The sequence below is a fragment of the Athene noctua genome, chromosome 9 (assembly GCF_965140245.1).
Source record: "Athene noctua chromosome 9, bAthNoc1.hap1.1, whole genome shotgun sequence".
Lineage (NCBI taxonomy): Eukaryota > Metazoa > Chordata > Aves > Strigiformes > Strigidae > Athene > Athene noctua.
Window position 1 is genome coordinate 6,259,667 of NC_134045.1, and position 20,523 is coordinate 6,280,189.

Here is a 20,523-nt window from a genome sequence, read left to right on the forward strand (position 1 = left end):
GATGCCACGCCCCTCGCCCCGCCCCCCGGAGGCGGGCGCGACCAGCCCTAAGAAATAAACTACAACAAGTAAAAACCTGCAGACTCTTTTTATTAAATTCTCCCATTTCATCTGTACAGAAAAAAATGCACATTATTATGTTCAGAATCTCAGTAACATCTCAAAATTACACAGCATGGACATGTAAAAAAAAAACCCAAACCAAAACAAGGACCGGCCAGGATTTATACACAGAAAGGGAAAACAATTTACAAAAAAAGTCTCGTTAATGTCACATTTAAAAATAAAATTAAAAAAAGATACTAAGTTCAAACAGCTTCTGCTGTACAACAGGAATCCTCTGGGTCTGTTTTGTACACTGTGGGGGGAGGCCTGCAGTGCCCTCACGGGCACCCAAAAACCCAGCTCTGAGTTCTCTGATACACTCCCCAATCCAACAAAAATGTTAATCACAGCTTCTGATCACCTCACTTCGGCACCAGTGTCTACAGGCAAGCCATACCTTTGCCTTTTCCCCTAGGTCAGTATTTGCCAAGGCGAGAGCTACGCAAGCACTTCTACTCAGTAAATACATGGAGGCAGAGGGGTGGGATTTTTCGGGTGCAGCCATTCACTCAAGAAGAGATCTCCTGCTTTCGGCCAGCTATGGAAGGATATTTGGGTGTTATGGAAGGAAATGTGGGTGTTGTGGAAGGAGAAAATGGGCAATGTGCCTTTGGCCAATGAGTGGCAATATGTTATCATCACTCCTCTCTGTCCTGGAGAGGCAGCCGGTAGAGTGGGTACAGCACCAAATCCCACCAGTCCAGGACAAACAGCGCTACCAGCTGAATTCTTTCTCTCACGCGTGAGATTTGGGTCCCCTCTAACCACGACTCATTGGTGGAAGCCAGCCAGCAGGTTTGGCCTCCAAGCGGGGAGACTGCACAAAGATCAGTACCTGGGAGCTACCTTGAAGAATTTGAACCCCAAAATTAAGAATGTACTTTTATACAAACCAACACTACAGCTGTTTGAGTCCACAGAGCTATGTTTTAAATAGGGACAGAAGTGCTAGATGAAATGTTCCGGTTTCATACCACACTCATGCACTCACACACACCTCAAAACTACCTTTTTTAGAACAAAACTGATAAAGTAACAAAAAAAACCGTACTACAATCTTTCAACTAAATAATAAAGATGTGTTTTAACAGAAATCGCCATCCAACTTGAACACAATTCATTATGGGATTTGAGTGATCCCTCTGGCTTGTCATGTTTCTTCCCTCTGTGCCCACCTGCAGTTCTGTACTTAGAGACATTCACTCCTCTCCATTATTTTTCATACAATATGCTTACTGTGGATTCTTTCAGAGCAAGATTGATTATATTTGCACAGATTTAATGTCATATTCTGAGTTAAATGTTTAATTTTTGTTACAAAATTATTCGAACTGCATTAGGACTTTTCCAGCCCTTTGCAGTGACACAGACATACGAGTAACTCAAGTCAACTTGCTGGACAGTACATGAAGTGCCAAGAATTTTGTTCCACCCAGAAGAGTTACTCCAGCAGCCTGAACAACAGAAGCAAGGCAGCAGAATCCCAAGTTGAAACTCAGCAACAGGACTTGATTAGACCCACTAGGTAAACAATAAATAAGCTTATTAAGGTCAACAAGAATGAACACTAACGGACTAGCAGGAGTGAAGTAATGAGGTGCACATCATACACAGTCCCCTTAACCATGTCATCTAAACACATGCCATCATCTAGGAAACATAACTTGTTAACCCTTGCAGTAGCAGGGGGGAAATGCAGGCTGCATGCCTTGCTAGGTCCCAGTCATCTAGCTCTTCCATACACCCCCAGGAGCATCAGCATCACCATGTCTAGAATAAGCTCTCCAAGAGGTTTTGTGGTGACAAGGAATCAAAAAAACCAAAACCCTCCGCCACCTCCCAAATTGCATTCTGTGGAAGGCAGCCTTCTCCACCAAGAGGTCATGAAGAGGAAAGGGTACCCCAGGTTCTGCCACATCAACACTCTTCTCTTGGCTGATCACAGCTATTTATAGCACTCTCGATCAGATGAGAGAACTTAAAAAGGCTTCCTCGAGTTCAAGGCAACAGCAGTGTTTCTTATAACCATTTCTTTCTTTCCTCACCAATAGCAAATGGTTACCTGCAGGCAAGATGTTGTGTTGGCAACAGCACTGGCAGGTTATTTTTGGAAGAGTACTTGTGTGGGCTTCTGTGCTTTTGAGACCTCTAGAATTTTAGGTATACAGGAAAAGGAGGAGGATGTTTCAAGACTGGGACTGATGGATTTCTAGTCATGAAGAAATCAAATTTAGTCACTAGCAGTGGCAGGAGGTTCCATTTTAGAACATGAAGATAAGGATGCTCAATGATAAAACGGCCTGGACCCTTTGCCAGTGTAACACTTTTAAATAGTGGATCTGTGCCCTTACAGTGACAAAGGTCATCTGAGAAATTTATTTAGAAATTTGCTTCAGAGGGCCTCCAGACATGTGCCTATAACATCATCCCAGAGCACTCGCACTGAAACCAAGTTCTCAGGTGAGCCTGCTGACAGTCAGAAACACCACCACCACCACAGACACCTAACAGTGCTCCAGGCACCCTTTCATTAACCTTCTCCCAATTAAAAAGCACAAAAACCCCAGACAGCCTTATAATTAAAAAAAGTCACCTTCAGAACTGAATAGGGTTTACATTCAGAACTGTGGCTACAAACCTACAATTTTCACTGCAACGTCTTTTGGAATTTAGTGGAAGATGCTATTTCTAGACAATAAACCATCTAATTAGGCTTTTCAAGCTAATCAGGTTACAAAATGCCTTTTCAAAAAGTCACAACAGTTTAAAAAAAAAGCCCTCCGATAGCAATTTAATTATGCCTGATAGACATTTTGAGAAGCAGGACTCCTGCCAAGCAAGCAAGGCTGCACAAAGATCCCACTTCCCTTGCCGGCAGCTCTGCGAACACACCCATCTCTACAGCAATAATTTCAGCACTCTGTCAAGTGAAACAATATACACTTATAATTGCCAAACTAACATTTGTGATGTTATACACCTGTGTTACCTCAAGAGACACAATCAACCATTCCTCTTCTGCTCCATTTCACATTGACAGAGGGCCAGTTAAGCTCCATTAGCACCAGGGAAAAGGGGTGAGAAAAAGAATTCAGGCTTAATTTTTGTTCTGTTCTGCGTAACCACTGAACTGCAATCTTAGCATGCACTAATTCTCCACTGAACCTTCACTGCTCAGACTTTCGCTACTGCTTGCCTTGTGTTCATAATACTTTGATATAAAACCAGAAATGCTTGTGAAAGACTCACTAGCATAGTAAGTCTAAAACCGTATCGCTAAGTTTGCTGTCCATCCTCAGAGTGGGATGAAGGTACATTTGCAAAAAGCTTCAGTTGCAGCAAAAGCTCACAGTATTTTGTTTACGCCATTCTGTACAAGCAGCATCATCAGAATCAGCTGGCACACACTCCAAAGGTGTCTGAAAACTATCTCCAGTTCTTCTAGAGAACAACGCAGAGAACTGGAAATGTCAGGTCTTACCTAGCAGTGTGCTAAGTGGGAAAATAAAGTTATGTTCAAGCATCAGCCTAAGTTGAACCGTTTCAGGCACATGATTTTTACTGCAGCACACGCAGGTGAGTCCATCTAAAAGGCAGATAAAGGATATCCTACTGTACACAGGGACTCTCGTGCAGTCACTTCTAGATTTCACTCAGTGTTTCAGCCAAAGCACATGGCTTATGACCTCCCACGCCTCCTTGTACTTGAGGAACAAAGATGATGGTAAGAAGAGGCCACAACTACTGGTGCAGCTTTTCTAAAACACCTTCTTCAGGCACTCAGGTGTGAGTATCACGTTCTGAAGTGTAACTATATAGAGTGTGAGCGCACACATTGATGGTAACAATGTGGAAGCTACTTCTCTTAAAGATCCGGATGTTTCTGCCTTTCATACAACACTATCACCCTCCCATCCACTCCTGGTTGGCCTTCTGGACCAGCACCTGTGTCCTACCTCCCAGAAAACATCAGTTGTTATCACTATCAATTGTTGTTGTGGAAATGAAAAACATTCTTCAGTGCTACCATTCAAACCATTAAGACACAGACAGGCCAGTTACAAACCACTGCACTAGCCCACAAAGTAACCGTTTTACAGATAGAGCATGTTGAGTGTTCAGTTGCTTTCTGAATCACTGACAGAGCACTGTACCACCAGCGTGTCAATACCCTCTGCAGATAGTTAAATTGGAAGAGTAATAGCTTAGCAGCAGCAAAGTAAAATAAAAGGAGTGTTAGAATTTTACTGCATCATCGCTAATAAAAAAGTTGACCGAGTAACTGATCAGGGCACTTAATGCCCACTGACAGGCTCTACACGCCTCACATCTACACCGTGTCTTTAATCTACTGATATACAAGTTGTACAGCTCGCATGAGTATTTGATCCTGGTCAGTATTTTATTCTATCTTGCAAGTGGCAGAGGAAGAAAGGGAGGGCATCTTTTCAGCCAAAAAAAATCCACGGTCACAAAAGCAGGATATTCACTAGAAGATGACACCAGCGACTGGTGTCCTTAGGTTGTCCAAGACTATGCTCTGAAGATGCTTTACATAAGATGAGCAAGATGTCCAAAACAAGGCCAACTGTGGTGTAAGATGCAATTTACCCTTTAATTTCCTGCCTCAATTTCACCCAGCCACAGAGGACGACTAGATTTCAGTATGAACCATTACCTAAATCATATAGTCGGTATGCAGATATATGTCTTTCTTTAAAAATTTACTTAAAAACTGCTTGAGCTGCAGGTCGTATCAGTCTGGTTTGGAAAGTGAAGGCAGTTCCAACAGTACAATAGAGACTTGTCTACAGGCAGGTAAACGAGAGTCTGCTAACAAAGGGATAACAAAAGCTGCTGGCTGGGCTGCCAATGTTGCACACAAACTTTCATAGGATGAAGATGCTGTGGATGAGATCCAGGATGGGAAAACTGAGCCAACACCTGCTGCTGTTCTAATTTTTTTTTTTTTTTTTTTTTTTTTAATTCTCCTCTCAGAAGAGGGGTTGGGTAGACTATACAGAGGAGGGCTGTACAAAACTGGGCACTGGGCAGGCATTTCTTCAGCAGGCAATCCAGGCTCTACCTGTCCTTGAGCTCTCTTGTCACCCGCTTGGTGATGCGTCCACACATCAGGCCGATGAGGAAGAGTACACAGATGCCAACCGTGATCACAGACAGTATGTAATTCTTGGACGGAGAGGTCATAACTTGCATGGCAAGGTCAGAAAAGCCTTCTGCTGGGGCAACCTGGAGGTGAGAAGAGAATAAATGAGCCAAGCTGTGCTTTCTATGTGACCTTCAGCCTTGGCATTCATCAGGTTTAGTCTCTGGTACTGCTATTGCCTCCCGTCACCATCAGACCTGGCCTGAGCCACAAACAAGCAGACCTGCAAAGGTTCATCTGGAGGCACTTCTGCTCAGGAGACAGCTTTATAACAGGAAGTTCTGATGACCCTATTTTATTGCCCCAGACCTCCTCTACAGGACACCAAGCCCTTTGTGTACAAGAGGATGCATCTCAGACACAGAGAGTGAAATATAGAAGTTCAAAAAAGGAGACCCGACTTCAATTTTTCTGGACCAAACTCAAAATGCTAAACATCAGACACAAGAACTTCATTACAGTTGAAGTTTTTCATAAATAGCTTGCAACAGAAAGATCCAATGCAAGGAAAAAAAAATCATTTATATATTCACCTTTGCGGCATAGCTCCACATTTCAATACGATCGTTAAGGCGTTTCTTGCATTCAGGCTGCAACCTCACACGCTTATCTTCCAGAGCCTCCATTAGGCATGACATTTCTGTAATGGGCAGAACATGGTGTTACAAAACAGAAAGAGTGGCTTCAACATGTTATGGAACGGCTGCTGAAAAGGGGCACTTCAATTCTTGTAAAGGCCGATGGTTACACAGCTTTCTAAACAGACTAGCCAGCCTGATAGGCTATATACAAAGCCCTGTTGTAACCCTGAAGCTAGCAACTTCAAAAAGATTAATGATTAATACTGCATTTTAAGGCACAAGCAATTTTGACTTCCAAAAAGAAATTACAGTACATATCCAAGGTGTAATTCATGTGATTTCTGTGAAATTTTAAAGTCTTACAAATTTGCACCTTCAATGAGCTGTTCCCTACATTCTGTGCCACTACCCTTTAGAGAGAACTAAAATCAAATTCAGCTTAGGACAAAACACAGTGTTATCTTCTTAGGCTTGTTAGGAGTTTCTTTTGATCAACAAAATATTTTGGAAACGTTAACTTCCTGAGTTTTCACACAGTCCTGTGAAAGGAAATGGGATCACCATGTTCTGGGTGCCTACAGAGTGTCTGGGCTAACTCATAAGCTCTTTTATATGCTCATATCAGACACCGACATAAACTTTTGTATTTTGTACTTATGCTGCCTTACTTGAATCCTCCCTAATTGGATGCTTTCTGCTTTGCAGTGAAGAGTTACTGTTGTTCACAGCAAACAGGCTGCAAACTTTAAACTAACTCCAGACTTTTAAACACAATTGGCAGTTCAAACATGCAAGAGGCAGATCCCTCTCTAAGCTACAGACTTCTGCATACCTTCAGTACAAACACATCAGAACACATATCAAAAGTATGATGACAAAACAGAATTTCAGAAAGGCACTCAGTAACTAGCATGAAATACAATGATTAGGAAAATACTTGACTGCTATTTTTAAAGCCAGATAAATTCAGAATGATGGGAAAGTTCAGAACTTTTTTCCCCACTAGATTTCCTTAAACAGCCATACATACTATTCAGCTAGCTAACATAATAGCAGTAACAAAGTGCAAGAGCTTGACCTCAAACAGGAAAAGAATGGGTTAGAAAATGCTTAATGATGCTTCAAGTGGTCTGCACCTGCTGAACTCCGTCTTGGAGGATGGAACTGATGAAGTTTCAAAGCCTATAGGTTGCTACATGAACTTAGAAAGCATAGTAAAGATTACCTACCCTCTGTAATACTGGAAAAGAAAAAACTGGTACGTTTAAGCAGAGAAGAAAAAAAGATCAAAGGACTTCAGTTTAATTTTATCTGTCAAAACTACTGAAACAAAGAAGCCGACCATGGACAAAGACTGACACAAAGAAGGACCAAGGAGATTAGCTAAGAATGAATCTTGTGAAACCAATTTGCTTCTGCTGTTGGAGAAGCAGCTTAGTTCCAGGGGAACTTCTGATACAGTCTGATGTAACATTGACATAAGTAAGCTTGGGAGCTGTATCTTGTGTGAAGCTGATACAGGGTGGGAGATAAACTTCACTGAAAAATGAGCCCATGTATTTCAGTCCATGTGTATTAAGAGCTCACTTTCAAAGGTGTTTAACTGAGAAGGAATTTTATAGAAGGGTTATGGATCTGGTATCACACACTACTGTCAGTAACCATATGAATGATGGAATGTAAAATACACTCATTAAATTTGCAGATAAGGCTGCAAGGATATTGTATCAGGGTTGAAGAACAAGTTCCTCCTTGGACACGAGGAAGGACTTCTTGATACTCATCTTCTACCACCTCTGCAGCTGTTCCACCTTATTACCCACAAAAGACTGGTGGAAATATCTTGTACGTAAGATAAAGTCGTTAAGAAAATGCAGCTTAAGGCTCTTGGGACTGAGAGGTTATATGAGTAAAGCACAAGCACTTACGGCGTCCTCTCCCTGGTGGAATGGCAGCACAGTGGTGTTTGATGTCTAGGGCACAGGCTGTGTGAAGCACTGGGTCAACAAATATATCTGCTTTGCTTTCTTTCAGCATGTTGAGTACTTCCTGGGGAGGGGGAAATACAAGCATATCTCAAAAAAAGGAGAGAGAACAAACCTCATACCACTTAATGTTTCTGTTCATCTTTGCAAATCCAGGATCATGAGAAAAACCACCACTGCTTCTGGATAAGGCTATGAATGCTGATTTAGGCTGGATTAAATGTCCTGGTTTATAAGGGTTACCACAGTTATGTTCATTACAATACCGCTATTAATCTAAAATACAAGGTCAATATGCCAGGGTTACTTCACTCAGAACTGAAACAAAGTGCCACAGCCATAGGGCAATTCATACAGCCCTTGATCATAGCCAGTGCCTAGGCCATACCCAGCACTCAGGAAGCCTGCAACGGAGACGGCAACAGAGAACAGATTAGTAACAAGAAACTTTGGCAACCATAATCAAGAAAGGATCCAAGCCTAAAATTGCAAAGGAGTCATTGTCGGCACAATTTTCACTGGCAAATTGAAACTGAATTGAATTGCTGCAGGCCAGAACAGAGCTGTATAAGGAAATTTGCAGAGCTCTGGCTTCATACTAGCTAGAACATGGCCTGGGCTGTAGTCTGGAAAAAAATCAGACTTCTGCAGGGATGGGATGCCTTTTAGAGCACAATCAATTTATTTCCTTTACCTTCTTGCACATTTCAGTTTTTATTTTCAGCAGATTCACTTTCAAACATTCTTCCACCTGCCCAGTCTGCTCCTGAGCTGCTGCTTCTTCTGCACACAAGCTGGAAATCTATTTAGAAAAACATATTTTAACATAAATAGTTCACAACAATCATTCTGGCTTTTAGCACATTTGTATCTCAATACATTAGTTCATCACCGGGTGCAGCTTGAGAACACGATGAGACACTTCCCCCTGCTCCGAATCCCCAGAGCCAAAGGCAGACTGGCTCATGCAATATGCATACCCTTTAAAACCCAACAGCAAGAAGTCAATATTGCTGTATTGAGAAGAAAGGCAGGGAGAAAAACAGCACAGAAATAATGTTAAGGTAGGAAATAAGCAATACTTGAGGCACAGCTGATTTGGCTATCAAAAGTGAAAGCTCAAAAGTCTGACTGCATTCCAGTTAAGGTTGACAAGACCAGAGAACTAACACACTTTTTTTTTTTTTTTAACAAGAGGAAAGCAGTATTTTTCCATAGTCACAAGTACTGTTGAGATTCCAGATGAAAAGATTAATTTCATATTAGCACTGCACAGGAAACTGCAATTCTTGAACACTGGGCAAAAGTCACAAGCAGAGAACCTGACTGGCTAGAAGCAGTTCGGAGGGGGGTTTTCTGTTTAATTATCAGGAGCCTTCACATTTTAAGAAACAAAAATCTGCTACGTGAAGAGAGTTTTCATCCTGAAAAAGTAACTGTGGAGCTACTTCTCCTACCTCTTCAGAGCAGTGCATCTGGAGTTGGGGATCCAGCCGATAATCAAGAGCTGATTCCTGGATAATCACGCGAATTTGGTCCTCACAGTCTGGAGAGAGACGCTATTAAGCGGAGAAAGTCATTAACCCACTCAATGACCTTTATTTTCATAAATCAATCACCTTTCATTTTAACCTGTATATTACTTGTATAGGAGCATAAAAACTCATTTACGTGCAGCCTGTTACACACACATTGCACAGATCACAAGCCCAAGTTTGATTTGTTATTCAATGAGTGTTGATCCGCACCGATTCTCATTTGCATGCACCGGCTCTACTTACCTGGTCTGCATATTTCAACTTCAGGCATGAGATGACTTGCCCTTCTAACTCTGTATCATCCTTGGCCCTATTCAGGATATTTTGGCAGAATTTTGGTATGTCTGCTTTGCAGGCCTTCCTGAGCACTGGATTTAAGCGGTAATCTAACCAGGAAAGATGACAGAACTTCATTAGAGTACACATCTCTTCAGATTACAGAATATAACACTCCAAAAGAGACTTGACAAATTTCCTGTATGCACTGTAGCACCAGTAAATTTAATTTTTTTGGGGGAAAAAAAAAATGTTGTGAAAAAATACTATTTTTTTCAGGAATAAAGTGGATCCAAAAAACACATGCTGACCCTCAAGAATTTGACTGAATAAAGTCAGTGTGTGCACTGTCAACCATGAAGGACAATAAAACAAAGCAAATATTCTTTCAGCCATGCAGACCACTCAACAGCTCAGGCAGGTAAATTAAGTTTTTTTCAGACAAGGATACCTGTATTCTGTGTAATCTGGCGTTTGGTAATCATTTGCTTGCATTTAGGATCCATCACTTCACTGTTCTTGTTTTGTTTCAAACACTGCAACATATTTTTTGAGTCTGCTTCTGGACAAAACCGCTACAAAAAAAAAAACAAAACGCAAAAACCCCAAGTTTCACCACTAAGCACTTAAAAGACCCACAACTATATTAATGGGAGAGAAGAGAACCACCACCTGCCCAACCCAGAGGTATACAAACACATAGCCCCAATACCCCTTATTAAAAAGAGGGGTGCTACTCTCTAAATTGACTATGGGCATGAATATCCCTGCTTATGGAGTGAGCACTAAGCCATGCAGTCCTGACTAGCTTCTAGGCACCAGCTTGTGTCAGCAGTATCAAAAGAAATTTGCTTTTATTTTCTATTCTTAAGTTACAGCACACTGTGCAAGAAATACCCACCAAATTATTTATTGGTCTCATACTCAATTACTTTCACTCCCCTTTATTTTAGAAACTAAAAAGGGAATCTTTTAAATCTACACACATAATGCTGTTCTGCATAAATCATCTGGCTGGACAAAGCAACAGGTAAAAGACGTCATTAGTAACACTCAGGACAAAGTAAGACCACACAGAACAAGAAAGCAGAGAAGCACTCACTGATACTAATTTGCCCATTCTTGCCCTGAATTCAGTAGTCCAAAGTGAACCAGCTTACCCAAAATTCAGACCAAGGTACTAATTGGTTTTGTTGGAAACTAATTCTGCAGGTGTAAGATAAGGCTGTTGCATCTTCTAATCCTCACCATTTTAGTGAGATTACAGGTCTTTTTTAAAGAGCATGAGCCTGTACTGGAGAACAATAAATTCTCAAGATGTCCTGCTTCAGCCACAATATGGAGTCAGGGTACTGCATACAGACCACACTTGCTAGTGTTTCAGGGCTTGCAATTCTGACTACTGTGCAAGCATGTGTTGTATTAACAATCACTGATGCTTTCCACGTGGTACCAGTTTAAGATAGCATTTCTAATTTTAAGCTTTGCATAATTTTGCCTGCTTTATCACTTTGATGAAAGTGAGTATACTCAGAGTCAGCAGTGAACTGAAGTTATGATTACAGAGAGGAGTAACAACTTCTTCACCTTTGCTAAAAGCCAATCCAAATCCAAACCAACTGCAGGAAAACTGTATTAGAAGCCTCAGTGCAGCCTTCCTCCTCCATTCTGCAGGCAGTTGGCAAGACAAATTTACTAGTGCACAGGCTTTGATCACATATTTGGAGGAAGTAAAAGTTGAAAGAGAAGAGCCCTGAAGAAACCTCAGCCTGATTCAGAGTTAAGAAACAGACTACTCTTCAAAAAAGCAGTCATGCTGCTGAAACAACACAGCGGTCTTTTAATAAGCCTGTATGGGAAGCTCAAAACTGACAGAGCTCTTATATCCCAACCTCACCCTCTTAAATGAGCACACTACCATTACCTTGATCATCTGCTTGCAGACTCTCATGAGTGTGTAGTCCAGTTCTGGATCCATCATCTCTGTCTCCTGCAGTTTAAACACCTTTTGGTGGCAGCGGGTACTCAACTGCTTCTTGATTTCTTTCAGGCATTCAATAATCTACAACACAGTATTAAAACCATAACTGAGTGTTGATATGATTCTGTCCTATGCTGCTCAAAATGCACAGCTATGTGTTCCCCATATGCTATCTTCACCTGATTTGTGCAGTTAAGTCCCCAATGACAAGATTTTATCAAAAGTCATTAGCAGTGCTTATTTCCAGGACTTGCTTTAAGCTCATCTTTTCTCACAAAGATTTAAGGAGATGAAAAGGGTCACCTGGCCTTCCTCCAAAACACCAGACCTCATCTTGCAGACATTATGCATAAGTAGTCTTGAGCAACATTTGCAGTAATCAGCTGGTAAGAGCTTAGAACTAGCACTAACTGAAAAATGAAGTGCTCACAGCATTGCATTCACCCAGGATTAATGCTTATGAACCAGTGAAAAAAAAAATAAATCTGATATTCCAAAATACTGCCGAAAGATTTTGGTGATACCAAAATGAAAATCTAAAGCTGTGCTCACAGGGGCAAAAGTGTTCTTCAGAAGTTTTCTGAAATGAAAGTACAAATTAAATTATAAATTATTAATAAAATCCATTACCTGAGCATTGCCATAGGGCACGTTTTGGCAGTAATTCTTGATGTCACTTTTACAAGCCTCGTACAGTTCTGGTTCAAGTCTGATATCCTCAGTCTGCAGGATAAATTACAATATGAACTTTTAAGTAGGACTCTAAAGACTATTTTACTTTGTTAATATATTAACCAGAGCCATCTATTCACAAAAAGCAAGCAACTCTCACAACAGGCAGGTCTCTCTCTTTGAATTTAAGGGTCTCGGGTGTGGGAAGTGATATTAGTGGAAAACCAACTTTGCAAATCCATGCAGAGGATCACCTGGCATTTTATACTGAAGAAATGGTTTAAACTGAATTTTAGAGCTGGCAAGTTGTTTCTACTGCTCCTCCCAACAGGGCATCAACACAAATGTCCAAGACCACTAAAATCTTACCTATTAATAGACACCTATATCAGGTAACCTGGAGGATGTGAATGAAGTTTCCTGCTTTTAGTGAAGCCCAGCATTTGAATTTTTCCATACAAAGGCAAGCATGCTGCCTCTTCTGATATAGGCCTACTTAAGGTGACGCTTTAATGCTCGAACAATATCTACTGGACAAAGACCTTAAATGTGTATTGCTGCAAGCACTGCAGCAGGAAGCTGAGAGGCAGCCTTGCCTACCAGAACACATACTACTCCTATTTATCCACTGAGGAACTTAGAGCAGCTGGAGTCGAGTTGCTTCATCTGTGCTTCTTTCCTCAGTCTGTAAAATGAAGCTTTTATTCTCTCCTAGAGGACTTTTAAGGACATCAGCATGTGCAGCACGTTGCTATCTAACACTAAATATAATCACTTCTAGCTGAAATTCCAATGACCATTTAGCTTGTCTTAGCCTTCATGAGACTATATTTAAGGCATTAGACAATCATTACTTTCACCGTGAAGGGCAATTGAGCCTCGTGTTGTAAGAAGAGTGGAAAAAATAAATTGGATACATCTTACAAATGAGCTGCTTTTTTTCCAGGGTGGACAAACCGGGAAGCTTTAATTGAAGGACCTCGCTAGAAGAGTGGGCAGATCAAGTGTTTCATGCATGTTTACCATCTCTAGCTCCTCAACACGCAGCTGTTTGCGGCACTTCAGAGAGACCCTGTGCTCCTTGGCATCCTGCAAAGTATCATTGCGCACAGTTGTGCTCAGACAGATCACTACATCCACCCTGCAGAAAAGAAAATAGCTTTTTATTCGTATATCCTCCACTTAGACCAGCCAAGACTGGTGTTAGATCACAACATCACAAACTGACCCCAATAATCCTAACACAAAATAAAGTCCTTGTGCATCTATGCTTACTTCTAGCCTGAGTACAGCTCTATGTAGAGTAGCTGGATCACAGTTAAAACCTGTATCTGATGCTATCTAACTGGAGGCTAAACCAGCAGACAGGAAGATATTCAAAATCCCACCACAGCCCTGCCCAGCAAGACCTCTGCTCTTACATCACATGAAAACTTTAGAAAAGCTTTATTTAATCTGAGAAATAGGTGAAGGTGAATACCTACATGGCATTGCAAACAATCCTTTTGCATTATGGGAAGGGCATTTATATCATAAAATGGAAATAGACTTGCTATCCACGAACAGGGTTGACCTTGTGTGTAATTTAGCCTTACATCATTGCAGTAGGCCATTAAAAAACCCCTTATATTGAGATGAGTAAACCAGCTAAAACAAGTGGGATATTTTCCCTCCCAGATCAGCAACTGGAAGGAACAACAGTAGCCAGTATCTAAGATGACAGTGAATCTAGCAAGGATATAAACCAATTTGGGACATGCAGTCCACTGATCGTGACCATTAGCTGTTTTCAGAGCAAGAAAAATAAAAAGAGGACAGCCTTGTATGCAAGAGTAAAGCAGAAGTCATTTTAAAGAGGCAGGCAATGCCTCTAACTTAAGCATCTGCAGAATACAGTCACTAAGGGAAAACACACAAAAAAAATCAGCCTTTAAAAGGAAGTCCAGCGTTCTCTCTCCTATCATGAAATATCCTCTAACTTCATTACATATTTCTACATTCAGTTTGCTGTTTGGTCAGGTGCTACATACTTCTTTTTGATGTTGGGGCAAAGTTTCAGCACATCCTCCTTGCAAGCCATTTTAAACTTGTATGAGAACCTAAAATCTTTCATTTGAACCTGTAAGAAAGAAATGAGGGGAAAAAACAAACAACTTTGGTCACCTGGAGGAAAAAAAAAAAAGGTGCTGCCTAAAAGAACAGCAGTTGAATTACACAATCAGCAAATGCTTTTGTCCACAACTTATTATTAATGGGGAAGCAAGGGAGACACTGCACTGCTGAAGAAGCTGGCACCTATCTACCATATGCCAGGAAGGAACGAGGACCTGAAAATAAATCATCTCCAGAAGTGACCATTTATGACCAGGCATGCAAGTACCACTATCTGAATTCATAAGAGCACTTTAAATAGTGAGAAATCAATCTCAAAGAAGGAGGGGTTTCATAACTAGCTAATTCTTGTCAACATCCTCAATGAACAGAACAGGCTTCCGTTGATAGTGGAGAAAAGCGCTGCTTACCAGCTGGAAATGAGTAACTCCTATTGCACATTTTTCATTCATTTCCTTCTGGTGTTTGTTCTGTATTAAACACTCCATCAGGTCTCCAGAATCAATCTGGTTATCTGCAACCTCCTGAAGAAGAGATGAAAGGCTTAAAAATGAGCTACTCTTACAAGTCATGATTTTTATCCTCCTTTAGCCCACTGTGACCAGGAAATAATGGAATTTACAGTCACACTCTAATGTGAGAGCTTACACTCACCATTAACTGACCACAAGAGAGTTGTACCATGCAAGTATTCATAGATATAGTCCAGAAAAGAATCTCAGGCACATGCCCACTTTAGACTCAGGAGAACATACTGCAGAGCCTCAATGCTTACATGAAGTATTACAGTTAGCTGCCTTCATTGCTATGTAACTACTCAATCCTAGAGCAATGAAAGAAGTTATTTCAGCAATGCTGAGCAGCTGCACAGAGCAGAGTGGCTAGACACCCTGCTCAAAGGCAAGGGGAAGAAAAAAGTTTCATTTTTAACCCACTGTAAAGAGTGCTTTTTTTCCAGCTACATGGCAATTTTCATCTCCGAACTCTAGCTTTTATGCTAGGGCTCTGACAACAGCAGGAATACTGGAAGGAACTAACAATTTTTGGTTTATGGTGGCTTTTTAATTAGAGACTTTTGCAACTGCTTATGTTTGATTTTACTTTTGAAGTGCAGCATGAACACCAAGAACTAATACTAAAAAAAAATCTCTAACCTTTCCCACACAGTGTTTTTTTCCCCCCAAAGATATTTATACTATTAAATAGCACTCACATGACAGAATGTCTGGATAATGGGCTCACACGCTCTCATCAGCAAGGCTTCAATTTGAATGTCCTGCAAAAAATACACAATATTTCACTTTCACAGTGAATGGACAAAAAAAAGGCTCTGAAAAAAACCTGTAATAACAAGATAACAAGTTAAACTCAAGCCAGTTTACAAGGGTTTTGGAAAGATGCAATCCAGAGAGCTTTGCCCTTCGGTTCTGGAAATCCTAGAGGTAAGTCTTGCCAACAACACGGCAAATGCAAGACAAGCCTTCCAGCTTAAGGTAAGAGCCTGCTCTGCACAGAAACTCATTGCTTAGATATTTCAGCCAGCCTTCTCCAAACTAGATGCTACAGCACCAGAAGTCACCTTACACCAAGGCAGGAGTTAAAGATTAATAATAGTTCTGAGCAAAACATTTTATAACCACTGGAAAGAAGCTTTCCCTAGAGCAGAGTAATCTTTAAGAGGCACAGGGAAAAGTTTGGGCCAAGATAGTCAAATATGCAGCTTCATAAAATAAGTAAAGCTGATGACTTCACTGAAAGCCTCTAATGATGCACATGGCTGTTACTTCTTGCAAAATTTTTCGGACAGAAGAAGGGAAGTTGCAATATCGTACTCAAAACTACTTGTAAGCAAGACCAAAAAAAAAAATTAAGTCCCATGACATATCTTGACTTGAAGACTAACTGGGTTACTTGTGCAAGAAATTTTAGTTTCAGTACCATTACTGATTTTAAGCAAGAGAACTGTCATCACCAGCCTAAAATCCTGAACTGCTGTTCCATTCTCTTCCTCAAGAATCCCACATGAAAATTTACATTGTATGGGGTAGAATAGATGGTATCTGCTTGATCAGTGCTGCATTTCTGCAGCTACTCTAACCTCACTTTTTTCATTACTATCAAAATGACATGCTTAACTAGATATGCTCAACTACTGCCTTCATCTCAGGCTGAAAACTGCTCACCTCAGATTCCAGCTCAGTGAGGTTTCCCACTATGTCTCTGCAATCAGACACCAAGTCATCAAGATGGTCCTGAAGGCATTCCAGCTCCTACAAAACCAGACAATTTAGTGTGTGATCCAAGAACCCAATTTGAAAATTTGGGCTTGAAATAGTGCAACACACCTGAAATTGCCCTCCTCCTTGTAAAGTCTTAAGTCTCATTTAATCCCACTCCCCTATTGGCACTCCCAGAACACAGACATAGTAGTTATTGAGAATGTTGGTCTAAGGTGTAACTGCTTGTTCTCAAAAGCAGCATGATGTGCTTTCACTTCTGGAATATCACATTTAATTTGCTCTTCACTTCAAAAAGACAATGATGTATGTTCTGCTGCATCTGCTGTTCAACGGCTCCTCCCCTACAGCTACGCTAGAGCACAACAATTTAACATGAAAGTATTTGTTGAAATTTTCTTAAGTAGCAGCAGATGTTAGTTCAGTTATGTATAAACACAGGAAGTGCCAAATCGAAATGGAATAAAGTTTATGTGGGAAATGACAAGCTTGTAACAGAATATTACAAATAAGAGTCAGGGTGGGGTTGCTTCATTAAAAAGTCCTTCTCATTCCCTTACACATTTGAACCTATTGAAGCCATGCAGTAGGTGCAAAGCTTCATCTCACCTCTCTCCCTCAGTCCACTGTATATTATGCTTCAAACTAAAAGCATTTTTAATACAGCTAACAGTAAGATGTCCCTTTATCATCCCCTTTCTTGCCCTTCCCACCCCTCCAGCTTTGCAAATGAATTGGCAGCGTTACTGTGTACAGTACCTGCCCTGTCTCTGTTTTTTCACTGCACCACTTTCCCAAGTCAATCATGCACTTGTCCTGCAAGGCTGGGTCCAGCTTCACATCCATGGCACGCTGATGGAGGATTCTCTGCACCTCTGCTCTGCACTCTCGTGATAGCTGCAAAGAGGGCAAAGAGCAGTGAGGTCTCTACATCCCTACAGTGCAAACAAGGTGCTGTCAGGTAAGGTACCGAGTGAGCACAAATGCCACCAGCAATCCCAGAAAGTACAGAACAAGTCCTGTACTGCTCAGCATGAGCCTGCTAGGGCTCCCGCAAGCGATTCAGGCTCCAGAAGAGTTTGGAGCTCTGTCATTTAGTTTGGATGGAGGCTCCTTTCATTCAACTAAAATAATTTTTATATTCTTAAACCTTCACTTTGCTTTTGAAGTGAGATGTCAAAGTAGGTCCCTAGATTATCTGCTGCACTGCCCCTTTCATTCAAAGCCTCAGACCGTTCTGGAGAAGAAAGTCAAAACAGCTCATGCCCTCAACACCAAAAACGAAGCCCAGAATGAGGCAATACAGTGCAGCTGTAACTTCTTAGCAATCCTCACTGCAGCACCTCATAGCCAGTATTTGCAAGACTGAGGAAAAAACAAATTGTAGAAAATCAAACTTAAAATGCACTGGTCGAAGCTTAAAACTGTATACATTTAAAAATCCAAACCACTGGAAGTTACCTAGCATTCTGTGGACAGCACTCGAGAAAAAGTACAGATCTAACCTTTGATGAGTTTGCTTTCAAATGCTAAATTTCAAAGTGACAGCTGCTCCCTTAGACTACTTTCCACAAGAAAAATACATTTAAAAGCCTTTTCTCTCTGATAGATTATTTGCAGGGAGGCTATTGATTTCTTTGGTCAGCACTAATATAAAACGGAATTAAGAAGTCTCAACTCAGCAGACTAAGAAGCTGCATTAAAAAAAATATTCCTAAAAGAGAGATGCTTTCAATCAATACTTGACCTCTGCCACAAAAGACCTTTTAAATCAAGCTGTAGAAATTAATTTTGAAGTCAGACATTGTGTAGACCCACCAACTCCTAGGGGCTGTGGCCAGGAGCGCCAAAAGAAACGGAACCGAGTACTCAGCTGCTTTCAAGGGAGTGTCTTGATAAAGGCACAAGAGGGCAGCAAACTTGAAAAGAGTAGCTCTGAACCAAACAAATGCGACTATGGTGGATCTCCAGACTGCACAGCAGCAAGTCAGATCCATACTGTCTTCGTGAAAGACAGCATAAGCACATTTACCAGTACAGTATCATTCAAAAAACTGAAAGGATTTTTATATCAAAAGGAGGAATTTAATGAATTATAATCTGAAGTTGTACTCAAATCAAAACTTAATCAGTAGACCTTCAAGGTACACATGAGGAGGAGCTGGGCATCCAAAGCAGTGCAAGTACCACCTATGGTAAATGGTTTTAAGCAGCTTTTGCAAGTTCTTGTAGTTTTAGCAGATGTCCAACTTCCAAACAGACGTGCAACCCGTCTATCACAGATTAAAGAGCAGTAAATTGCACACTAGCACTTACCCTCCTTCCTTGCTCCTCTGTGCGGTACGCATGCCTGTACAAGCAGGAGAAAACAGCCCCTGGAGGCATCAGCTCACTAGTCTCATTCCAGCCGTGGGTATGGCACAGACGGGAGGCGTCTCCCTGACACTTGCGGTAAAGGACTGTATCCAATCTGCAAACAGAAGAGTTATCGTGAGCACTTCATTCAAACCTTTAATGTTTTTCATATTTTGAAATGTTTTTGGGGCAGAAAAATCCACTTCCAAGTTTCATACACGAACACATCATTCAGCAGCAGTGTCTAACCAACAGAACCAAGAGGTCACAAAATGCCTGTCACTCAATTTGGAATCAACGCCCTAATCTTGCAAAAATACACCAAGGTCTTTAATTACAGATTAATTTTTCAGTGCTTCTTGAAGCACCTCCCGTTCTCTTTTGCAGCATGCCAGCCTAACGCTGACACATGAGAAATCATCTCCTTGATATCCAAAAGCAGCAGAAAGGCAGGTAATCACTTAAATTTGGCTCAAGAAAATAATTACCTGCTGGAAACATGACAAGGCAGGAGAACCAGCAATGAAGGGATACAGGAAGAGGAGGAAAGAAGTGAAGTATTCTTGTCTACTTAAGGAGACAGTTATCAAGATGACCAAATAAATGGCCACAAAGCCCTAAACTCTCTGGCCCATGAATCCCCATGTATTTTAAAAGCAGAAGGTTCACTGAGCATTTCAGGTCCTAACTACTGGTAGTGCTGCCCACAGATACAGCTAAGAGTCATATTTTCTTAACGTTTGATTTTAATGCCCCATATAGTAATCAAAGCCCATGACTTCTTGCCTTACTTCCTTGTGGTCACTGAGAACAATTACTCCATTTCTTGCAGTAACCCCAATTTGATGTACTCTACTTCCTCACCTCTCAACCTGCTTCAGAAGAAAAGCCAAACACTTATTCTTTCTTTGCTAGCCATATTTATCAAATTTATACTCTCCTCCTCTTAACCCACAGAGACACAGGGGGTCTGTATGTATTTAAAAAAAAGCACTGCCATCTTCGGATGAGAAAGTTGAAAATGCAGTGCTCCAAAGGGAATTATATCTGCTCTACAGCCTGTAACCACACCTAGAGAATTTGAAAAAAGGCAGAAATGAAAACAGGGAGCCTCTCACACAGTGGCTCTTTGTTATACTTAGCTTGGTTTTCTGAACTCCCATATTGTAGCGCTCAGAGCAGATAAAACTGGCTGCCACCTGCACAGAAAGTGACCTTCAACTTCAGTATGCCCAGAGGGAATTCTTTTAATTACAGATGCACTGAATTTCAGGGCTCAAACTTGACACTTTTTAGGGTTGCATCATTTCTAAGTGAGTACCTGATTTAAGTGGACATCACACTTACTTTGTCTATGCAGCTTTTGCTTCTCTGTTCCAGCCCAACATTAATGCCCTACAGACCTGGCATGCTTAAAAGTCTTCTTCTGAACAAGCATAAGCTATACCATTTTACAAGGAATTGCTAATGCATACAAAACACTAAATAGAAGCATCGAATGAGGATCACTCTTG

The 20,523-nt window shown here is 41.0% G+C and overlaps 1 protein-coding gene across 2 annotated transcripts in view; it reads right to left on the reverse strand.

Annotated features, from left to right (window-relative positions):
* Nucleotides 1-73: 73 nt before the first annotated feature.
* GLG1 (golgi glycoprotein 1) overlaps nucleotides 74-20,523 on the reverse strand; it is an 85,202-nt gene continuing 64,752 nt past the window's right edge. For both annotated transcript variants that reach the window (XM_074912930.1, XM_074912928.1), the window contains 16 exons: nucleotides 18,971-19,124; nucleotides 17,414-17,551; nucleotides 16,601-16,687; nucleotides 15,631-15,693; nucleotides 14,828-14,941; nucleotides 14,336-14,424; nucleotides 13,329-13,446; nucleotides 12,264-12,356; nucleotides 11,577-11,714; nucleotides 10,104-10,227; nucleotides 9,620-9,762; nucleotides 9,296-9,397; nucleotides 8,533-8,640; nucleotides 7,782-7,902; nucleotides 5,806-5,912; nucleotides 74-5,355 (listed from right to left, as the gene is read on the reverse strand). In XM_074912930.1, coding sequence (XP_074769031.1) covers nucleotides 5,188-5,355; nucleotides 5,806-5,912; nucleotides 7,782-7,902; nucleotides 8,533-8,640; nucleotides 9,296-9,397; nucleotides 9,620-9,762; nucleotides 10,104-10,227; nucleotides 11,577-11,714; nucleotides 12,264-12,356; nucleotides 13,329-13,446; nucleotides 14,336-14,424; nucleotides 14,828-14,941; nucleotides 15,631-15,693; nucleotides 16,601-16,687; nucleotides 17,414-17,551; nucleotides 18,971-19,124 — 1,867 coding nt within the window. In that variant the 3' untranslated portion in view covers nucleotides 74-5,187. The remainder of the gene's footprint in view (nucleotides 5,356-5,805; nucleotides 5,913-7,781; nucleotides 7,903-8,532; nucleotides 8,641-9,295; nucleotides 9,398-9,619; nucleotides 9,763-10,103; nucleotides 10,228-11,576; nucleotides 11,715-12,263; nucleotides 12,357-13,328; nucleotides 13,447-14,335; nucleotides 14,425-14,827; nucleotides 14,942-15,630; nucleotides 15,694-16,600; nucleotides 16,688-17,413; nucleotides 17,552-18,970; nucleotides 19,125-20,523) is intronic.